This window comes from Podarcis liolepis (assembly GCF_965112155.1).
Source record: "Podarcis liolepis genome assembly, chromosome: 4".
NCBI classification, from domain to species: Eukaryota; Metazoa; Chordata; class Lepidosauria; order Squamata; family Lacertidae; genus Podarcis; species Podarcis liolepis.
In genome coordinates this window covers 84653818-84673711 of record NC_139558.1, presented here as the reverse complement: position 1 = coordinate 84673711, position 19894 = coordinate 84653818, and the positions used below count along the sequence as shown (strand labels likewise).

Below are 19894 nucleotides of genomic sequence, written 5' to 3'. Positions count from 1 at the left end.
CGGCAACGGCTTTTTAATAAAAGCTGCGAAACGTTTACGCTTTGTTAGAGGAAAGCACGTTCCAGGTGTTCCTGTTGGAGAAATGTTTCCGGCAAAAGCCACCCCAAACACACACTTCCTGTCCATCTGCAGAAGTCTCTCATCAAACAGTTGTTTAGAATAAGTCATTTCTTATCCTTTCGACCCTAAGTTCAGGATTGATCACCCTCAAACTTACCTCTCATGCAGTGCCAAATTTCAAATCGGCCCATTGAACCATTTTCTAACTATAAACTGTAGTTCCTCCTCCTGCCCCCACCCCAATTTCTTATAGCAGTGGGGTGTGAATCACCCTAGATGTACAACTGCAGCAGCATGCCTTTTGTCCGAGAATGGCTGCCAGGCTCTCATTTACTAAACGGAACCTTAATTATTTTGTTTTTGAACATTCTTACTCCTGACAGTAGGCCCCAGTAGTATGGTGTGTGTTAGAAATCTTCTTAAAGATAACTTTGAATAATGGAACTCTTTCAGGGGGACTTTGCTTCACCCTCAGGAGCTTTCCTTGAGTTCTCACTCTAAGGATTCTTTTGACAGAATGCTTGTCCAGGTTTGCCTGTACTTCTATTGCAAATGCTTATGGCGCTGCCTGAAATTCGTGGCGAGGAAACTGACGGGACGCTGCGAGTTGCAAAGGATCTGCTACAGCACAAAGCCTGGCGCTGGCAGAACTATGAAAATCGGTAAGTGGTTTTGAAAGCATTGCTCTGGTAGTTAATGTTGTTCTGTGCCATAATTGCTGTGTGTATGAGAGAGAGAGATTACACTGCAGTATATAGCTTTAAAATTAGCTTAGGTCTCAACTTGCATTTTAAACTGTAGCCTCGAGCAGAATGTCAACATACCCAGTCAATTGCAAACGCATTTTACGTTACTGAACCAATATAGCTTGCCTTTTCGTTGGTATCAGTATGAGAAGCTTCTTCACTGTTTGTGGGGATTTGGCTACACATTTTTATAACTGCATAAGAAAAGAGGAAAGTTGGGAAGGAGAGAATTACAAAGGTTTGTGATAGTATTTTCATTGTTGGCTGTGTTGTTGAAGATGCAAAAAGTCTAATAGAAGTTAAAGTTTTAAAAATGTTTTCTTGACAGAATCGTCACTGAGAAGTTCAAAAAACAAGGTAAGTAAATGTGTTTTAGTCTCCATGTTTGGCCGATTGTATTAGCAGCTTACACAGGCTTACAAGCAAGAAAACCTCCTTGCCAACATATGAGGCCACATTAGGCCATTCATGCAGCCTTGCATTTAACTACTTGCCTGGTTGCCAGAGGCAGCTAGGAGTACCTTGCAGGTGAGTGCATTGAATTCCATCTAGGCAAGTAAGCAGGCTGTGGGAGGAGGAGCTGATATTTGTATTGTTCCCTCCTCTGGCAACCTGCTTGGCTTTCATGTGGGCTGCAGAGTGCTCAACAAGACCCAAAGTCAGCTGGTTGTCAGGTCTTGAGAAGCCCCTTTAAGAACTCTTATCATGCACAGCACTCTGAAAGCGACTAAACAACACTCGACCGCCAACTGATTGTTGGGTCTTGCTAAGCCCTATTCAAAGCACTGTCTGTGAGCGTAATTGAGCGAGTAATTGGCAGAATGTTTTGTACGCTGAAAAGTGGTATAAAATTCAGGAGAACATTAGTCAGTCTTTATCCAAGCATATGTTAGCGAGATATCATACAGAATAATCTACGCAGATTTCAAGACCATCAAGGAATATTGCTAAGTTTTGTACCTCAGTTTCTAAGATGCCAGGCATTTTGCAACTTTCCACATTTTTCCTCCCAACACCCTTTTGAGTTAGGACACTGCTCAGGCCAGGAGACAATTTTGTATCTTTCGTATTTTAATGCAGACATATAAAATTTGCGTTTCCCGAACCAATATTTGAATCAAACACAACTGTCCTTCAAAACTCATACTTCTCCAAATTTGCAGTGCAGGCCCAAAAATGCTTTGAGTAGTTAAAGCAATCTACAAAAATGCATTCTTTCATGGGAAAATTGTGGGAATGCAATGGTTCTTGTATTGGGAGAGAGATGTATGCAATATTGCATGCCAATTTCCAAACAGACTTTCATTTTGTAAAAAATTTACAAACACGAGTAAACCTACTTAAGACTGCAGAAATAAGAATTGGAAGGAAACAGAAATGGAAAGATTGACTTTCCTCTACAACTCTCTACTTACCTCATTTAGCAGATGGAAGGAAAGACAGAGGAACCGTGACTTGTCCAAGGCACTGATTGAGCTGGTGCCAATTTACTTGTTAACTTGGTTTATTTCATGAGATTTATACACCCCTCCATTGCAAAAACAAACAAACCTCAATGCAGTTTGCGGAAAAGTAGACTTGGTGGTGGAGGGATGAGGTGTGCATATTGATACAGTTGACCATGTTCAGTATGGCGCATGCATAAAAAGAAGCCTAGATCTGTGGCATCACCACTGCTGAAGGGCACCACATTGGCTGGGATACTTCTCACAAAGTTGCATTCTGTTGTTCCTGTAGTGCTTCACTTCCTGTGGCAGTGACCAATGTGCCTTAAAAAACATTTTTTCCAGTTGCTCCAGAATTCAGTCAGTGTTCATCCAGATGCTATTGAAAAAACTATAGATGCCATCATGGAACTGAAGAGGATTAATCCAGATGTAAACCCGCAGTAAGTTCGTGTGAATGGAGTGGGATGGCAAAAGTTATTTTGTGTGCTTAAATTATTGTGTGCTTCATCTCTTTGGGGGTCTGTCTTCCCACATAAGTTCACAGTATTGTCTGCTTTGATTCTTTAGTTGTGCCCGCTGATGATCACAGGTGACTTGGTCTGGTTTCATTTTCTGTCTGTTCAGCCCTTTCATGTCTATGGTACAACTAGATCTGGAGGCAAAGCACCACCTGTAACAACCACATTATTAATCAAGACATTGCAACTTCTTGAACCATGGCTTGTAATCGTGGAAATGAGCCAGTATATATACACACAGGCCAAACACAGACACCGACACCCAGATTTCTGACCATGCTTTAGTTACCTGACCCACATCATCCCAAGTTTCCAGCATATATCCATGATGTGATGCTGTGGTCTAAACCACTGAAGTTCTTGGGCTTGCTGATCAGAAGGTCAGTGGTTCGAATCCCCACAACCAGGTGAGCTCCTGTTGCTCTGTCCCAGCTCCTGCCAACCTAACAGTTTGAAAGCATGCCAGTGCAAGTAGATAAATAGGTACCGCTGTGGCAGGAAGGTAAATGATATTTCCATGCACTCTGGCACTCATCACGGTCCTCCGTGCGCCAGTAGCGGTTTAGTCATGCTGGCCACATGACCCAGAAAACTGTCTGTGGACAAACACCGACTCCCTCGGCCTGAAAGCAAGATGAGCACCGCAACCCCATAGTTGCTTTGACTGGACTTAACCGTCGAGGGGTCCTTTACCTTTTTACCTTGCTACAGAACTACTCCTGTTCCTAGGTTGTGTGTGAAGTTCTCCTTCAGCCTACGTTCTCACCAGCCACCTTTATGTTGCCTGTGTCATTTCTTCATGTGCACAGGGATGGTAAACATGCGTATTTTTTGTATTTACAATCTCAACCCAGACCCACCCACCCCAAAATAGTGCCCTACTCAGGGCTTCACTTATTATAAAGATGATTGGTATCTGTTTCCAATACCAGGCCTGGCTCCTAGATTATTTGAAGAAAAGTGAGCTCTGCACATGCTCAGAAGCATTTTCCTCATCATTAAACTATTACTGTTCATCTTCCCCAGAATTAAGGATCCATGCTTCTAGACCATATGGTGTGGGTTTTTTCCCCCATGTAGACCTGAGCCACAACTGTGGGGCAGCATGTCCCCCTTCCACACACAAAAATCCACACCAGGTTTTCCATTGCCACTTGGCAGAGAGCAAATCAGGTCTGCTGGAAGTGAAGGCTTATGGGAGAGCAGCAAAGAGCATAGTTGTCAAAGGGAGCTTTGAAAATGATGTGACCTTGGGGGAAGCAATGTCATTAGTCTCTTTCGCTTTTCTCCCTGCCCTGGGCATCACCTGTGGCAAAGCTTCTCGGCTATCAGTGCAGGCAGCGCAACATAGGTTCAGAGTTGCTGTTCCGTTGCCTCAGTGAGCATGCCTTTTCGCATTCATGAATGGCGGAAAGGATAAAAGTGTAGCTCCACGCTGAGGTAATGTCAATCATGCAAAGCTAAATTACTGAGCGTAGTGTTCTTACCGTTTGTCATCTTTTCACTCTAGGCTAGGGGTCTCTCTGCAGGCCTGCCTCCTACAGATTGTAGGGTACAGGAATTTGATTGCAGAGGTGGAAAAACTGCGTAGAGAGCCCTATGATTCTGAGGATCCCCAGCATGAAGAAATGCTTCTGAAGGTAAGCCGTGGAGGTGCACTTCCAAAGAGCTCTTTACATTCCGAGAGACTGTTAACTGAAACCAGTCTCCGCAAAAGGCTTGACCGCACAATTGTCTGTACTGAGAACAGCTTGTTACCTCCAATTTATTTATTAGCATGATCTAGGCTAAGCATAGAGGGACGCGGATGGCGCTGTGGGTTAAACCACAGAGCCTAGGACTTGCCAATCAGAAGGTTGGCAGTTCGAATCCCCGTGATGGGGTGAGCTCCTGTTGCTCGGTCCCTGCTCCTGCCAACCTAGCAGTTCGAAAGCACGTCAAAGTGCAAGTAGATAAATAGGTACCGCTCTGGTGGGAAGGTAAACGGCGTTTCCGTGCGCTGCTCTGGTTTGCCAGAAGCGGCTTAATCATCCTGGCCACGTGACCCAGAAGCTGTACGCCGGCTCCCTCAGCCAGCAAAGCGAGATGAACGCCGCAACCCCAGAGTCGGTCATGACTAGACCTAATGGTCAGGGGTCCCTTTACCTTTTAGGCTAAGCGTGGGTAACCTTTTCTTTTGTCAAGGGCCACATTCCCTCTGAATTAATCTGCCAGGGGACACATGCCCTTACGTAGGTTCCGAGACAAAAATGTTCTGGAGAAGCTAACTCAGAATAAAGATTCTCCTGTTCAGAATATCGGCTCATTTCTGTGTTTACCTCTCTCCTGCTTCTGATTCTGCACTTCTCTCTGCCACAGACTCCCCCTACTCACTAAGCCCTATTACCTCTTCAGCTTCTGATATCTCCTCCTGGTCTCCTCCCTCTGACCACTTACCATCACACCACCACCAATCCCCTGGCCCTGAGCCTTCTTCCCTTGGGGGTTCCCCAGTTGTTTCCTCCTCCCCCCTCCTCTGCATCCAACCAGTCCATGATACAGATGCACCTCACCCAAGGCAGGTGTTTCATAAATGGGGAGCTACCACCAAGATGGCCCTGCCATCTGTGCAGCCTCCAGGGGTGGCGTCACCAACAAGGCTTCTCCTGATGAGCCCACATGCCAGTGTTGGGAAGGCAAAACAGGGCAGAGCAACAAATATAATATTTTACCTTGACACATTTGGCACACCCCTCACACCAGAGGGAGCCAGTGTGGTGTAGTGGTTAAGAGCGGTAGTCTCGTAATCTGGGGAACCGGGTTCGCTTCCCCGCTCCTCCACATGCAGCTGCTGGGTGACCTTGGGCTAGTCTCTGAAGTCTCTCAGCCCCACTCACTTCACAGAGTATTTGTTGTGGGGGGGGGGAAGGGAAAGGAGAATGTTAGCCGCTTTGAGACTCCTTCGGGTAGTGATAAAGCGGGATATCAAATCCAAACTCTTCTATGCTCTATCCAGACAAGCAAAGGCCTTATCAAGGACACTTTCCACCCATGCAAAAACATAGTGGGTGTGAAGCAGGGCCAATGAGGATGCGGCCTGGAGACAGACTTCGGAGGGCCGGATTTGGTTCCCTTGTCCCAGGTTCCCTACATCTCCTATAGGGGATGTTTGGGTAAAATGATGCAGTCTGTTTGAGACCTGCGATCAGGTTTTCTGACACTGTTTACTTTTAAAACAGCCATAGGGAAGAGGAGTGTTGGAGGATGAAGGTGTTAATTTTTCTTTTCCTCAGAATGAGGGAATGACAGGAGTGAAAAGCCACAGCGGTGGGCCAAAGGAGAGGGGAAAGTATTGGGGTTTGGGTGTCCTGTCAGCAGAGAGTGTTTGGCCAGAGGTGGTAAGGGGGGCAGTTAGTGGGGGACAGTAGTAGGTAGACGGAGGTGACAAGCAACACAAGCAGGGGCACAGCCCATAGTAAAGAATAATAGTAAAGAACAAGGTTTGAATATTACTAATATTACTAATACTAAATATTACTAAGGTATTACTAAGGGGTATTACTAAGGGGTATTACTAAGGGGTATTACTAAGGTAATACCCCTTCATTTCTTGCTGTGCATCTCTTAGGGCAGTATGAATTTTTACTTGGGAGTAGGGCTGTGAAGCTGAGGGGCCCTGAATCTGCTCTCCTTGTATATGTCACTTTTATTTTCTTGTTTGTTTGTGCCCTTGTGAAATTGGCTTAAGGGGGGGGGATCTCTCAAGCCTTGGAGAATCAAGAAGGCTAATCGCCTTAGTGCTTTGAAACTGCACTGAGATTTGCAACCAAATAAACTTGAGGGTCCCCGCCCCCAATTTATGCAGAGGCAGTGAATATGCCCAGTGAGCCCTTGTCAATGTTTTTACACCATTTCTACATTAGGCCAAAAGGGGGGGGGGGGTTTTCCAGGAGGCAGTATTTCAAATGTCTGCTATGTCTAAGGCAGTGTTTCCCAACCGGTGTTCCGCGGCACACTAGTGTGCCGTGAGACATCGGCTGGTGTGCCGTGGGAGGAAGGCGGGCGAGTCGGGCGGTGAGAGGCGGCGGCGGCGGCGAGGATCCGCGTCGAGCCGGGGGCGGCTCCGCGGTGGTGGTGCCGAGCGGCGGGGCAGCGCGCGCAAAAGGGAGGATCGCGAGACAGCGGAGGAGGAGGAGGCCGGCATGTCCGGGCAGCAGCAGCAACAACAGCAGCAGCAACTCCCGCCGCCGCCCCCTCCTCCGCCCGCTATCACCGCCACCACCACAACAGCCGCCGCCGCCTCAGCTGCCCTCGCTCTGCTGCCTCCTCCCACCCCGGCAAGGGGGAGGGAAAAAACTTTCGCTTTTGTGCGTCCCTCCCGGCGTGACGCTGCGCGCTGACGTCACGGGGCGGGGCTTTAATGGTGGTGTGCCGCGAGATTTTTTTCCGGCTAACAGGTGTGCCGTTGCCCAAAAACGTTTGGGAAACACTGGTCTAAGGAATACTTCTTCCTCAATCTGTATTTGCTCCAGGCTCTTCCGAATGCTGTGCATAACAATGAAGGCAAAATCCCATGGAGAACCACTAGTTTCAGAAATGTCAATCCATTGAAGGTCTGAGTTGTAACATACCTGTGATTTTCCCCTCCCCCTCCCCCTCCTGTAGCTATGGAAATGCTTGAAACCTGATTTCCCATTGGAAGCCCGGATTTCCAAGCAGTGGTGTGAAATTGGTTTCCAAGGCGATGATCCTAAAACAGATTTCAGAGGAATGGGCCTCCTGGGGCTGTATAACTTATTGTAAGTATATTTCTGTTTCTCTTAAAGGTTGAACCTAAAGGTATAAATTATCCTCCTGCTTATATGTTTCAGGCTTTATTAAGGCAATTGTCATTCTAGATAGCTTGTAGGTTCCTACCACAGTTGCTGCAATTTTTCATCCCTCTTGATGAGAAGTAATTTCTTTTTCTTTTCTAGGAACAATTTATTTCACATTCTCCACATCCCAGTTATATCCAGTGCTTCATGAGCAGACATTCTGCATGCCCAGCAATTGGGCTTTCCTTCTCCTCATGGGTGGCACTGTGGTCTAAATCACAGAACCTAGGGCTTGCCGATCAGAAGGTCGGCAGTTCGAATCCCCGCTACTGGGTGAGCTTCCGTTGCTCGGTCCCTGCTCCTGCCAACCTAGCAGTTCGAAAGCACATCAAAGTGCAAGTAGATAAATAAGTACCGCTCCAGCAGGAAGGTAAACGGCATTTCCGTGCGCTGCTCTGGTTCTCCAGAAGCGGCTTAGTCATGCTGGCCACATGACCCGGAAGCTGTACGCCGGCTCCCTCGGCCAATAAAGCGAGATGAGCGCCACAACCCCAGAGTCATCTGCGACTGGACCTAACAGTCAGGGGTCCCTTTACCTTTCTCCTCACCCATCTCAGAATCTGTTCCAGAGGTTCCCCCAATCCTGTATATTTAAAAACAATATTCATTAAGGCATCCAGTTTTTAAGAAAGCAATTCAATTTCCGTCTCTCATCACTCTCGTTTTCTCTCTCTCTCGCACAGCTGGTTAATTTTGCCATTGATCTGTGACACCCCAACCCACCCCATAATTTCTCAAACAAATGCGCTCACTGATGGAGCTTTTCTTTGTCCCTAGCATGCGTGAATGCATTTATTTAGATCATTTTTAATAGGAGTCTATTGCACACACTGCAGTATGTAAGATAAAGAGTGTAGCAGCACATGGCAGCTTCACAGCCACGGAAAGAAGACTGGCTGTCTTGCTTAAGTGTACAGATTACATATTCTTTATTATTGGTCATGGACCCACACAGAACAAAACCAACATTTGTACAGGTAGAATTTCATACCATGCAAAAGACCTGAAAGTGAGTTGTAAAACATAAATGATATAAAATATCAGGAATATCTGAAACATGTTTAAAGTAAGATGTACAATATGATGACTTAAAAGATAGAAGTTAAGAGTCAGTTGAAAAGCTCACCCCCCAAAAAAACATGTTTGCCAAACCTGGTTCATACGGTACATTTTAAATGTACAAACCAGGTACAGTGGTGCCCTGCAAGATGAATGCCTTGCAAGACGAAAAACTCGCTAGACGAAAGGGTTTTGCGGTTTTTGAGCTGCTTCGCAAGACGAATTTCCCTATGGGCTTTCTTCGCAAGACGAAAACATCTTGCGTTTTTTGCAAGTTTGTTTCCTTTTTCTTAACACCATTAATACAGTTGCGACTTGACTTTGAGGAGCAACTCATAGAACGCAGTGTGGTAGCCTTTTTTGAGGTTTTTGGCGATTTTTGAAGCTTTTCCAAAACTTTTCCGACACCGTGCTTCGCAAGATGAAAAATTCGCTAAACGAAAAAACTCGCGGAACGAATTAATTTCGTCTTGCGAGGCACCACTGTATCTGCGTATAGTTTGAGGAAATGTACCCATAGATGTTTGGAGCGATGTTGTAAAACTCCGAAATGTGTTTTTCTCCTCCAGATATTTTGCTGAATGTGATGCTGCTGCAGCTCAGCAAATCCTCTCTGACTCCCTTCAACCAAAATACAGGTAACATTTTGAAGCTGGAAATAGCAGCCAGCTCGAATGAATAAATCCTATTTGTAATAATTCAGCATCTCTTTTACTGTTAACATAAAAGATTGTCTGTGTTTCTCGAACTGTTACTTAAGATTAGAGAGATAAAATGCCTCATTTCCATGTGTTCTACAGTCTGATTTTACTGTTAAATACATAAAATTTAATCCAAGTTTATATTGATTTTTAAGCTATTTATTTTTCCTTTCCCTTTCGCCCCCATCTTTCACAATGAAGGGAAGTCACTAAAGAGGAGCTCAGGTATTTTTTTTTCCTTTTGCCTTTTATAATCCTTTCAAAACTTAAAGCAGAAAAATATATATTCTAGGACAGCCTTTGCCAGCCTGGTGCCCTCCAGATGTTTCAGGCTTCCATCAGCCCTAGCCAGAGCATGCTGATGTAGAAAAAAGGCCCCATTGATTCCAGAATATAATAATGTCTTAGTGGGAAGACAAGGCAAAGTGAGAAAGGGCAAAGACTTTCTCTCTGCTTTCCACCCGAAGACTAGGTCAGGCATAGGCAAACTCCAGCCCTCCAGATGTTTGGGACTACAATTCCCATCATCCCTGACCACTGGTCCTGTTAGCTGGGGATTATGGGAACTGTAGTCCCAAACATCTGGAGGGCCAGAGTTTGCCTATGCCTGGACTAGATGTATCAGGATTAGGTTACAGGAGAGTAGATCTCGTCTGAGCACTGGGTGAAACCTTTGGACATTAAGAGCAATATGACAACTGGACCAATGAGGCAGAAGGGTGGTGGACTTTTCCTTCCTGGGGGTCTTGAAGCAGAGGCAAGGACAGCCACCTCTTAAGGATGTATCTGTGGAATTCCTGCATCAGGCAGAGGGTTGAACCAGTTGACCTCCTGGACCACCTCCATCTCTACTAGCAACCAATAGGTTGGCCTCCTCCTTATAGGACCGTGATATATTTTTCACACATGGGACACTTCAAAGTACCTTTCCGACCGGCTGACCTTACTATGAAAAAGGGAGAACACATGATCAAAGCATAATTGAATCTCGTGCTGCAATGGCCACGTGCTTAGATGGTTTCAAAATAGGGTAAGGTAACATCATGGAGGATAAAGCTAGCAAGAGCTACTAGTAGTCACAGTGGCCCAATAGAACCTTCAGGTTGGCCTTTCTTTTCCAGTTGCTGGTGAACAATAGCGAGAAAGGACTATAAGGGCCATGCAGTAGGCTGAGGTGTGTGCATTCTATAGCGTGTCACTGATACAATAATAACACATTAGTGGTGTATTTATACTGAGTCATCCACACACAGTTCTGCTTTATCAGTTGTTCTGCAGTGCTTTCCAAACGTTACAGCATTATTGCTGTCCTGCGCACTATAGCACAACAGAAGCAGGACAAAGCAACAACCCTGGAAATACTATGACATAAAAGGTTTTATGCACTGATTGGAAACAGAGCAGGTTGCCCACCCTGTAATCTTTGCAGGTCAAACAGTATTGAAAGTTGAGTTGCGTATAGCTAGCATGAGCATAAATAATCAAGAATGCACAGTAAAAAGGATGTGTGGAGGGTCTCTCTGTATATATCACTACTATGCCTTGCTTCTGAGCTTCCCAAAAGCGTCTAGTTGGTCGCTTTTGGAAATACAGAACTGAACTACATCAGTCTGGCCTGATTCTGCAAGGTTCTTTTTATGTTACTGTTTTCAGTGTAATTGAGTAGTCTGTCTTAAAGCAACAAAACCAAATGTTGCTATCTTAAATTTGAAAGGGAAAAAAAAGTTGCTTAAAAACCAGCAGCAAGCACCAGGAAAAAGTACAGAAAATTGTTATATTATCTAATGCCAGATAGCGCCTCTGTTATTTTCTGTGGAATAGGGAATCCAAGGGCACAGTAATTATACGTGAATCCCTCATGTGCAATTTCATCAGCCACACACCCAGCCAGAAGAAGTGCACATTGTCTTTGTTCCAAGAGTACCACCGAAACGTTTGAGCAGCACTATGTTCGTACCAAGGTCACAAGAATAGGCAGATGGCATAGAACCAGTTAGAATATTCTGGAGAGCTGGAGAGAATGTCGACAGCCTCCTGAAGGGCTTATGCCTTCAAACAGACAGTGGCTGAGGGCAGTTCCAGATGTGATATTTTTCAGTGCAGTGATAATTTCTACACTGCAGCTTCTAGACATGTCTGATAGCAGCAGGAGAATTTATGACACAGGGTATTCCCTCCCCCCCCCCAGGGGTTATTCGATAAGATAAATGACACTGATCCAGGTGCCCAAAGTGCAGCGCTCTGACCATTATGCCATACTGTCTGTCGCTGTGTGGAAGATTAATAGATTACCTCTATTAACAGATGCTTAAGACAACACTGCACTCCATGAAGCTGAGTCAGTACAGAAGCATCTTTATTTTTAGAATTTTCACCTAGTAATGCCAAGCAACAACAAATACACCACAAGCTATTGGTGTTTGCAATGTGCTCTTTTTTTCTTTTCTTTTTAAGTGCCATTTCTTCCAGTCTAGTTTAAACACCGTTTCCTTGAAGATTCATTCGTTTTATATAATCTGGGGGAGGAGAAGGAAAGAGAGAAGTGAGGGTTGTATATGTTTTTCCTTGAAGAATGCAACCCTCTTTTTCACTTCTTAGTTCTTCAAATAGGCCAAAGTAGAAAGGCAAGCCTCAAAAATCACACAGAAGTCCAAACCTGGATTAAACTAAATAAATAAATTCAGCAGGGGGGGGGGGGAGGAAATGGTGGCTAAAGGCATAGGCTTTGATGACAAAATAGATTTAGAATTCAGGACTGCGTGTATTACTGTGTTTCTGCACTGTTAGATAAAACCATATTCCATTTTCTGTGTGGCAAAGTTGTGGTGCAGCAAATCCCCCGTCGTTCTTTGTGTGCATGTCTGTGCATGCAGTTTTCCAATAAAATGCATCTACCAGACCCAGAAATAATTTTAGAGACGCGTATCTTCTAGAGTGCCTTTTTGTTGCTGTTGAGATATTGTTGGTGGTAATGAAAAATATAATGTGTCGATATTTTATTAATCTGTGAAGTGGGATTCGTGCTTTGGGGTGGGGTGGGGCTTTAATTATTGCTGTCAGGTGTGTTTTGTACTGTTTGGTGCTTTCTAGTGTGTCTGAAAAAAATATACACAGCCCCTGCTGTAGCAGCTGTAATAGCAAAAGCACCAAAGAAAGAGGAAAACTCCAAGGCAGTGTATTAGCCAAAATGATGGTAATGCCCTATCTAGCCTTTGCAAGTGTGCCAGGTATATCATATTTACACTTATAAACCATATCTATGCATGTATTTAATTAAAATATTATGCCTGACCTTAGACTTTCTAGGAGACAACCTGTATTAAGAAGTAGTATGTGTAGTGCCTTTTGATGAACTGATCACACTCTTGATGAAGAGCAGGAGGCGGAATCAGTCTGTTGTTGCTCATAGAGTATTGGGCTTGGGTTCAAATCCTGCTCTGCCATAAAGCTCACTGGGTGGGCAAGTGAAACAGGTACAGTGGTACCTCTGGTTATCAACTTAATTTGCTCCGGAGGTCCGTTCTTAAACTGAAACCGTTCTTAATCGGAGGTACCACTTTAGCTAATGGGGCCTCCTCCTGCTGCTGCTACACCGCCGGTGCGCAATTTCTGTTCTCATCCTGAGGTAAAGTTCTTACCCCGAGGTACTACTTCCGGGTTAGCGGAGTCTGTAACCTGAGGTGTTTGTAACCCAAGGTTTAGTATTAGTTTATTAGTTTCTGGTTACTCAGCAGACTCCCCAGGGATGCAGAAACATATTTGTAAGTTAGTAGAAGGGATTAAAACAAACCTTCCAGAAATAGTTTGATAAGGTCCGAGTGTGCAGAGGGCCCACTAGATTCAGTGGCAAATCCCTGCTTAGAATACAGTTGAAATACAATGAGAATAATATAAGCAATTTGAAAAACCACTAAGCAGAAACCAACAGGTACCCAGATAGATGTGGCAGGGGCAGCCATGTTTCTGCCCCATTCAGACACAAACTGAGAGGGAGTGTGGAGATTCTCCCCAACCCCACAAAATTGCGAGGATGAAATGAGTTAGCCCCATCTTAAGCCGCTCTGAAGGTCTTGTGGGAAATACCAAATACAGTTACATTTTATATTTACACAGTGTGTGTTATTTCAACCATCATTTTGGATATTAAATACACGCTTTTGCAACTGTGTGGTGTGCTGAACCCTATTGACTTTTCCTGTATGCTATCTCTTGTGTGATGTACTCAAGTCTGTGGAAGCCAACATGTATGTTTAAAAATGTGTGTTTGCTTTCATCCTGGTTTTAAGTTAAAAGGGGGGGGGGGAAATGAGGCTAACAAAATCTCTGTTAAAGCCGGCAACAAAATTTAGAAGAAGCCTCTGTAGATCATTGCTCTCCCCAAAAACATAAATATAACCATTTTTGATCATTTCCCCAAATGTTGGCGTGGGGAAACTAGCTTAATGTACCACCCTGAATTTGGAAGTCTGAGAGGCTGAAATTTCCAACATGTCTTGCATCAACTAGAAGCATCTGAAATACATCAGGTCACCTCGCTTTATAACTTACCAAGTTTTTCCTTCCACACCAGCACCACCTTAAAAAATAAACTACTAGAGCAGAATAAAAAGCCAGCTAGACACACACTTTCTCATTGTGCAGAAAGGCATTGGGTGACATTCAGACAACGCACTTGGGTTGGGTGTGCAACCATCATCCTAGGTCTTATACGTCCTGAGTCTTGTCATGTGGATTTTCAAAACCTTCATCAGCTATTTAAATATAATAATAATAATAATAATAATAATAATAATAATAATAGTAGTAGTAGTAGTAGTAGTAGTAGTAGCTTTAAATATCACTGAAAACATGATGAGCGTTGAAATGTGCAATAGTGTAATAACGTACATTGGTGCCCCGCAAGACGAATGCCTCGCAAGACGGAAAACTCGCTAGACGAAAGAGTTTTCCGTTTTGGAGGTGCTTCGCAAAATGAATCTCCTATGGGCTTGCTTCGCAAGACGACAATGCCTTGCGAGTTCCTGCTGGGGTTTTTTTCTCCCCCCCCCCTTTTTCTAAGCCGCTTATCAGCTGATCCGATCAGCAGATAAGCAGCTAAAAGCCGCTAATAGCGCTAATCCTCCAATGGGCTTGCTTCGCAAGACGAAAAAAAACGCTAAACGAAGAGAATCACAGAACGGATTCTTTTCGTCTTGCGAGGCACCACTGTAACTTAAGAACGTGAGAGAAAACTTTGTTATGAAACTTTGATCACTGACTGCCCTCTTGGAAGAGGAATGGACCTTTGGGGGCAGTTCAGGAATGCAGCGATGCCTCTGCATATCACAGATGTGTTGAATGGTTTAAACTGAGCCTACTGAGGGCCAGCTCACATACATCCCTAACATTAAAAACACCTTAGCAGTGAAGCATAGTAGGTGACCTCTGATTCGTGTCCACCACCAGACAGGGAATATCCAAGGCATAGAGCTCTTTTAGACTGCACTGGTGAGCATGGGATTGGGGCACAAGGCAAGCAGGTCAGATTGGCTATAGAAGTTTACATCTTGTGGAGCTTAAAAGAATACAAAAATCTATGATACCAAGTTGATAGACCTTTTCACGATTGCCATGCAGAGAGAGAAAACCATTTCTGATTTGAACAGCAACTTCCGTTTTTTATTTTTCAGCAAATTCAGCAAGGCTGAATGGGAGAAGAAAAAGTTTGATAAGGCCATTGGGTAAGTATGTAATTCCAAGGTCAAAAAATCATGATTATGCTGTTGTTACCATGTTGATTATTTTGTTTTACTTACGGTACTTTCATTTCATTCATGTGCTTCCCAGAGGCATTTGGTTGGCCCTGGTGAGATGCTGGACTTGATGGACCATTGGCCTGTTCCAGCAGGCTGTTCTGAAGTTCTTATTTGACCTCCCCCCCCCCTTTCCATATGCCCAACCTTCATGCTCGCTGGCATCAGTTATTCTTAACTACAGGGATGGACAACCTGTGGCCCTCCAGATATTTCTGTAAAGCATCTCCCACCATCCCTGACGATGAGCAACATCTAGAGGGCCACACATTCCTCACCCCATGCTTATCATTGAAGTGGAGGAATAAGGGATTGGGGGTATTACAGTCAAGCAACTCTTGGTTAAGCTTAATGGCTGGGATTCACCTAACGAACCCTGTCAAGGGAAGCTCTGCAGAAGAGCTTCCACTTGTGTAGCAGGGCTTCCCCCTCCTCTCCTCCTTCAAGCCCCCCCCTGAAATTGGTTTGGGAGAGGGCGTTAGGAGAATCCCTAAAACAGCAGCAGCACACTGGTGGTGAATCACTTTGCTCCGTCTCTCCTCAAGAAGACTTTGAGCCCAAACATCTGGAAAGTTCAAAGGACCATAGAGCTTTGTGGGCAGAAGGTCCCTGGTCAAACCCCCAACATCCTCAGGGCTGAGAAGAACCTATTCCTGAAACCACTGCAGGCTCTATGGGTGGGGGAACTAGATCTGGCTGGTAGGCCAGCCTATAGCATCAGGCATAGGGCAGGTGGGTGTGGTTTGTGAGGAGCAGCCTCGCAGTCCAAATTGGGATCATTGGGGAGGGTTTTTTTTGTTAATTATGTTGCGTATTTTTGTGTGTTTATGCTGTAAACTGCCCTGTGACCCTCCCCCCAAAGGGTGGTACATCAGTCCATCAATCAATCCATCAGCCTTCTAATATCTACCACTAGTGTAGATATTACTGAACTAGGTGACTCTGTGTAAGGCAACTTCGTGTGTTGGGGACTGTCAGTCAGGACCGCCTGTAGTTGGTATTTCCGTGCCGCCATTTTCCTGGATGTGACTGTTTGGTTACCGCCAAATCTTTTAATCTTCGCCCTGTTTTTCTTGCAGCTACTCTTTTGCTATTGTTGGCATTAATATCACAGACCTTGCGTACAACCTGCTTGTGAGCGGTGCTCTGAAAACACACTTTTACAATGTTGCTCCAGAGGCTCCAACGTTATCCCATTTCCAACAGACGTTCTGTAAGTGTGTGTGTAAGAGAGAGAGAGAGAATAATTGTGTTTGTTGTGTTGGTAGCGGCCTTCCTTAATTGCTTCATGTGATCAATTATACAAAGCATCGCTGGCGTTCCTTTGGTTAGATTATGTCCTTACAATAAGAATGACATTTGTTTGGGGAATGATCCATTTTGTAGGACAACTGGTAATCTCAAACCAAAGAAACTTTTTCCATGTTTCCGTTGCAAGCTTTGACTGTGTCCTAACAACCACAAAGTAATTGGAAACAAAATTCCTTTCAACAAAATTACTGTACCGTGTCATAATCTGTTTCTCTTCCTTCCTGATACTGTCATTTATCTTGTCTTATTGATTTGTTTTCCTTTTGAAGTTATTTCATTTCATTTTTCTCGTTTGTATACCGCCTTTCTATATTACCATGCTTGAGATCTGTGGATAAAGGGTGGTATGCAAATTTAACTTCTTCTTCTTCTTCCTATTATTATTATTATTACTGTACACAAGGCGTTTTGTAAGCTGAAGGAAAAAACAAAATATACAACAAAGATTGTACACCTTATAACAATCTGGTCCAATACAAAAAAGTCACAGTAAAAACATAACATTAAAATAAATGGCTTATATCAAATTAAGTAATATTCAATAATCCATCAGAATATAATGGACAATAAAACTAACTCTCAAAATATCAGCAAATAATAAGTAAACAGAAATTCACTTTTAACAATTACAGTATATTTTCCCTACTTGAATGCCGGCATAATCCCCAATCCCAAGGACTCTCTTCCACTATGAATCTCTATGTGACTTTGAGACAGAGAGAGAACTGTCTGGGGGCCCCAGTCCCTGAAGAGCAACATGGATTTTGCAGAACCCTCCCCGGTAGAGATTAAAGGAGCCTGTGTTCAACTTAAAATGCAGCCCCAGATTAAAAATTATTTATTAAAGAAGCAGGATGGAAACATCCAAAGGCACCATAGAAAACTCTTTCTTATTTATTTCAAAGTTTAATGAACACATTTGTTATTTTTCAAGAACACTACAATATAAAGGCATGAAGGCATATTTAAGATAAAGGGGGGAAATTAATGAATCCAAAATAATGTCTGCATTGTCTAATTAATGTTTATAAAATGTAGTGTCCTTCAGAGGACCTATTTATTTATTGAGCATTTGTCTTGATTTGCTTGCATATAGCTTACATGGAGGTTAGATTATATCCAGTCTTCATTGAGCATTTGCTCTGAATTATTTGTGGGGCGGTTATATGAAAACGAGCATTCATTGTGTTTTCCCTGTCCTGTGTTTATACATCTTGTTCATTCCCTACTTTTCAATACATTTTCCTCCCAACTGCAGAAATGTTACTTCTTTATTAAAGTGGATTTGTTGTGTTGGGGCAGCGGAGTGCTTTAATCCACTTTAATTACAGCAGACCTAAATTTCCCAGGTGCTACAGTATGGGTATAAAAGCAAATAAATAAATAAATCATGCTGCATGAAAAAGAAAAAAGTTGCACCCCTACAACCGGTGCTTTTTTTCTGGGGGGACGCAGGGGTACGCAATACCCCTTAAACTTTTTGTGAATCTTAATATTCCTACTCAATATGAGTAGGAAAACGAGAGTCCCCCTAAACAGTTTTTTATAGAAAAAACGCATTGCCTACTACAGCCATCACAGCTGCTCCATCCCATACGCCCTTCCTTCACTGTGATTCTCGTGCTGAGCCAAGTGAGGACTTGCAGCTTGTGTTTTGGCAACAGCAGCCAGCGGTGAAAGGAGCACCAGACTTTCCCCCGCCCCCCAGGTGTCCCCACCAGAAGTAGAGAGAGGTGCTCTTTCGGCACTATTGAACCTTGGAAGCCCCCTCTCCCCCAATTCCCCCCTCCCAGATTGCTGAGCACCATTTCAACTGGGGCAATGAAGCAATTTCCGTTCATCACAGCTTCCTCTAACATGGAGATCAGCACCAATAGTGAAGAAATGGTGTGTATGCACACCGGCGGACAAGTTTTCTGTTTGTTTCTTATCAGAACGAATCATTTCTGAACCTTAGAGAATTCAAAACTCGTTTGTGGCATTGGAACACTTGAGTTTTGACTGGCCAGTGACACATCTCACCCACGAGGTGGTGCTGCTCTATTTGCACAGCCAATAAATGCTGTTTGATTTGAGTCTTCATACACTGTATGTTCCCCTATTCTGTTCCCTGCTCCTTCTTGCAGTGACATGACCCTTATTAGTTGCAGAGCACCTGGGCTCAGAAGGGGCAAGCAGCACAGAGGGATCCAACATTATTTTTTAGGGTGTTCTCAAAAATTATATCCTAGCACGACAAAGCACTTCGTAGCCATATGTGTGATATATCCTCCCAGTCATTCTCTAAATTCTTCAGAAGGCAAGTTCATTGTTAGGGTTAAAAGATACCCCAGGCAATCTCTTGAGGTTGTGAATGAGCAGGAACTTTAAGCCAGGAAATAGTCTTATTGAGGCCATTGCTCAATACAGCAGTTCTGTTGCTGCTTAATGTATACTGATTATTAGTGCTGCCCGTTGTGTGATATGCTGCTGTTTCCAATTGCGTGATTTGTTTTGCAACGGTTGGATTTTTGTGTTTATTTTTTATTTTATATCTGTAAGCTGCTTTCCGCAACTTCTTAGTCAAGAGGGAAAGTGGGGAATGTTTTTTTAAAAACAAGCAATAAAATACCCACTTTGCCAACCAAACACAGGTGGCTCTGTGGTCTAAACTGAGCCTCTTGGGCTTGCCGATCAGAAGGTCGGAGGTTCGGATTCCTGTGACAGGTTGAGCTCCCGTGGCTCTGTCCCATCTCCTGGCAGCATAGCAGTTCAGAAGCACACCAGTGCAAGTAGATAAATAGGTACCACTGTGGCAGGAAAGTAAACGGAATTTCTGTGCGCTCTGGCTTCCGTCACAATGTTCCGTTGCACCAGAAGCGGCTTAGTCATGCTGGCCACATGACCTGGAAAGCTGTCTGCGGACAAACGCCGGCTCCCTCGGCCTGAAAGCAAGATGAGCGCTGCAACCCCTTAGTCACCTTTGACTGGACTTAACCATCCAGGGGTCCTTTATCCATTAATTTATTCACGGTGTTCCTACATTACTTGAACACTGCTGTGTACTTGTTCCTCAGTTTCCACTCGCTGAGTTCAGCTGAGGAGATAAGCCACAGATTTTACATTTTTTTTAAAAAAAGACTTCCCCAGGCAACGTGTCAGAATTGCAGCGAGCTCTTGTTTGTGTGGCAATGATAGCTGGACTCATTTGGCCTTGCAATTATTAGGTCAAATTCAGGCTGTCTTTGCACTTGCCCGTTTCCCCTTGGCTTTTATTGTGCCTGATCGTGTGGAACTCAGCCACCCTCCTCTGTACAGAAGCAGCATTTCTGACACTCCAGGCAATGTAGACTGCTCTTCCCTATTTATCTGAAACTAATTGATATGCAAGGCTGGTGCACAACTCCAAAATGGAATACGCACA

The 19894-nt window shown here is 44.1% G+C and overlaps 1 protein-coding gene and 1 long non-coding RNA gene across 9 annotated transcripts in view; both read left to right on the top strand.

Moving 5' to 3' along the window:
- LOC310705502 overlaps positions 1-19894 on the top strand; it is a 71399-nt gene that overhangs the window by 44377 nt on the left and 7128 nt on the right. The gene's annotated exons all lie outside the window — the stretch shown is intronic.
- Positions 1-19894, top strand: part of ELMOD1 (ELMO domain containing 1) — a 47552-nt gene that overhangs the window by 24944 nt on the left and 2714 nt on the right. For 5 of the 8 annotated variants that reach the window (XM_083499904.1, XM_083499903.1, XM_083499900.1 and 2 more), the window contains 9 exons: positions 577-722; positions 1135-1163; positions 2597-2694; positions 4283-4412; positions 7417-7550; positions 9257-9325; positions 9590-9613; positions 15058-15108; positions 16260-16393. In XM_083499904.1, coding sequence (XP_083356030.1) covers positions 578-722; positions 1135-1163; positions 2597-2694; positions 4283-4412; positions 7417-7550; positions 9257-9325; positions 9590-9613; positions 15058-15108; positions 16260-16393 — 814 coding nt within the window. In that variant the 5' untranslated portion in view covers position 577. The remainder of the gene's footprint in view (positions 1-576; positions 723-1134; positions 1164-2596; positions 2695-4282; positions 4413-7416; positions 7551-9256; positions 9326-9589; positions 9614-15057; positions 15109-16259; positions 16394-19894) is intronic. The other 3 variants (XM_083499906.1, XM_083499905.1, XM_083499907.1) reach the window with 1 other exon arrangement.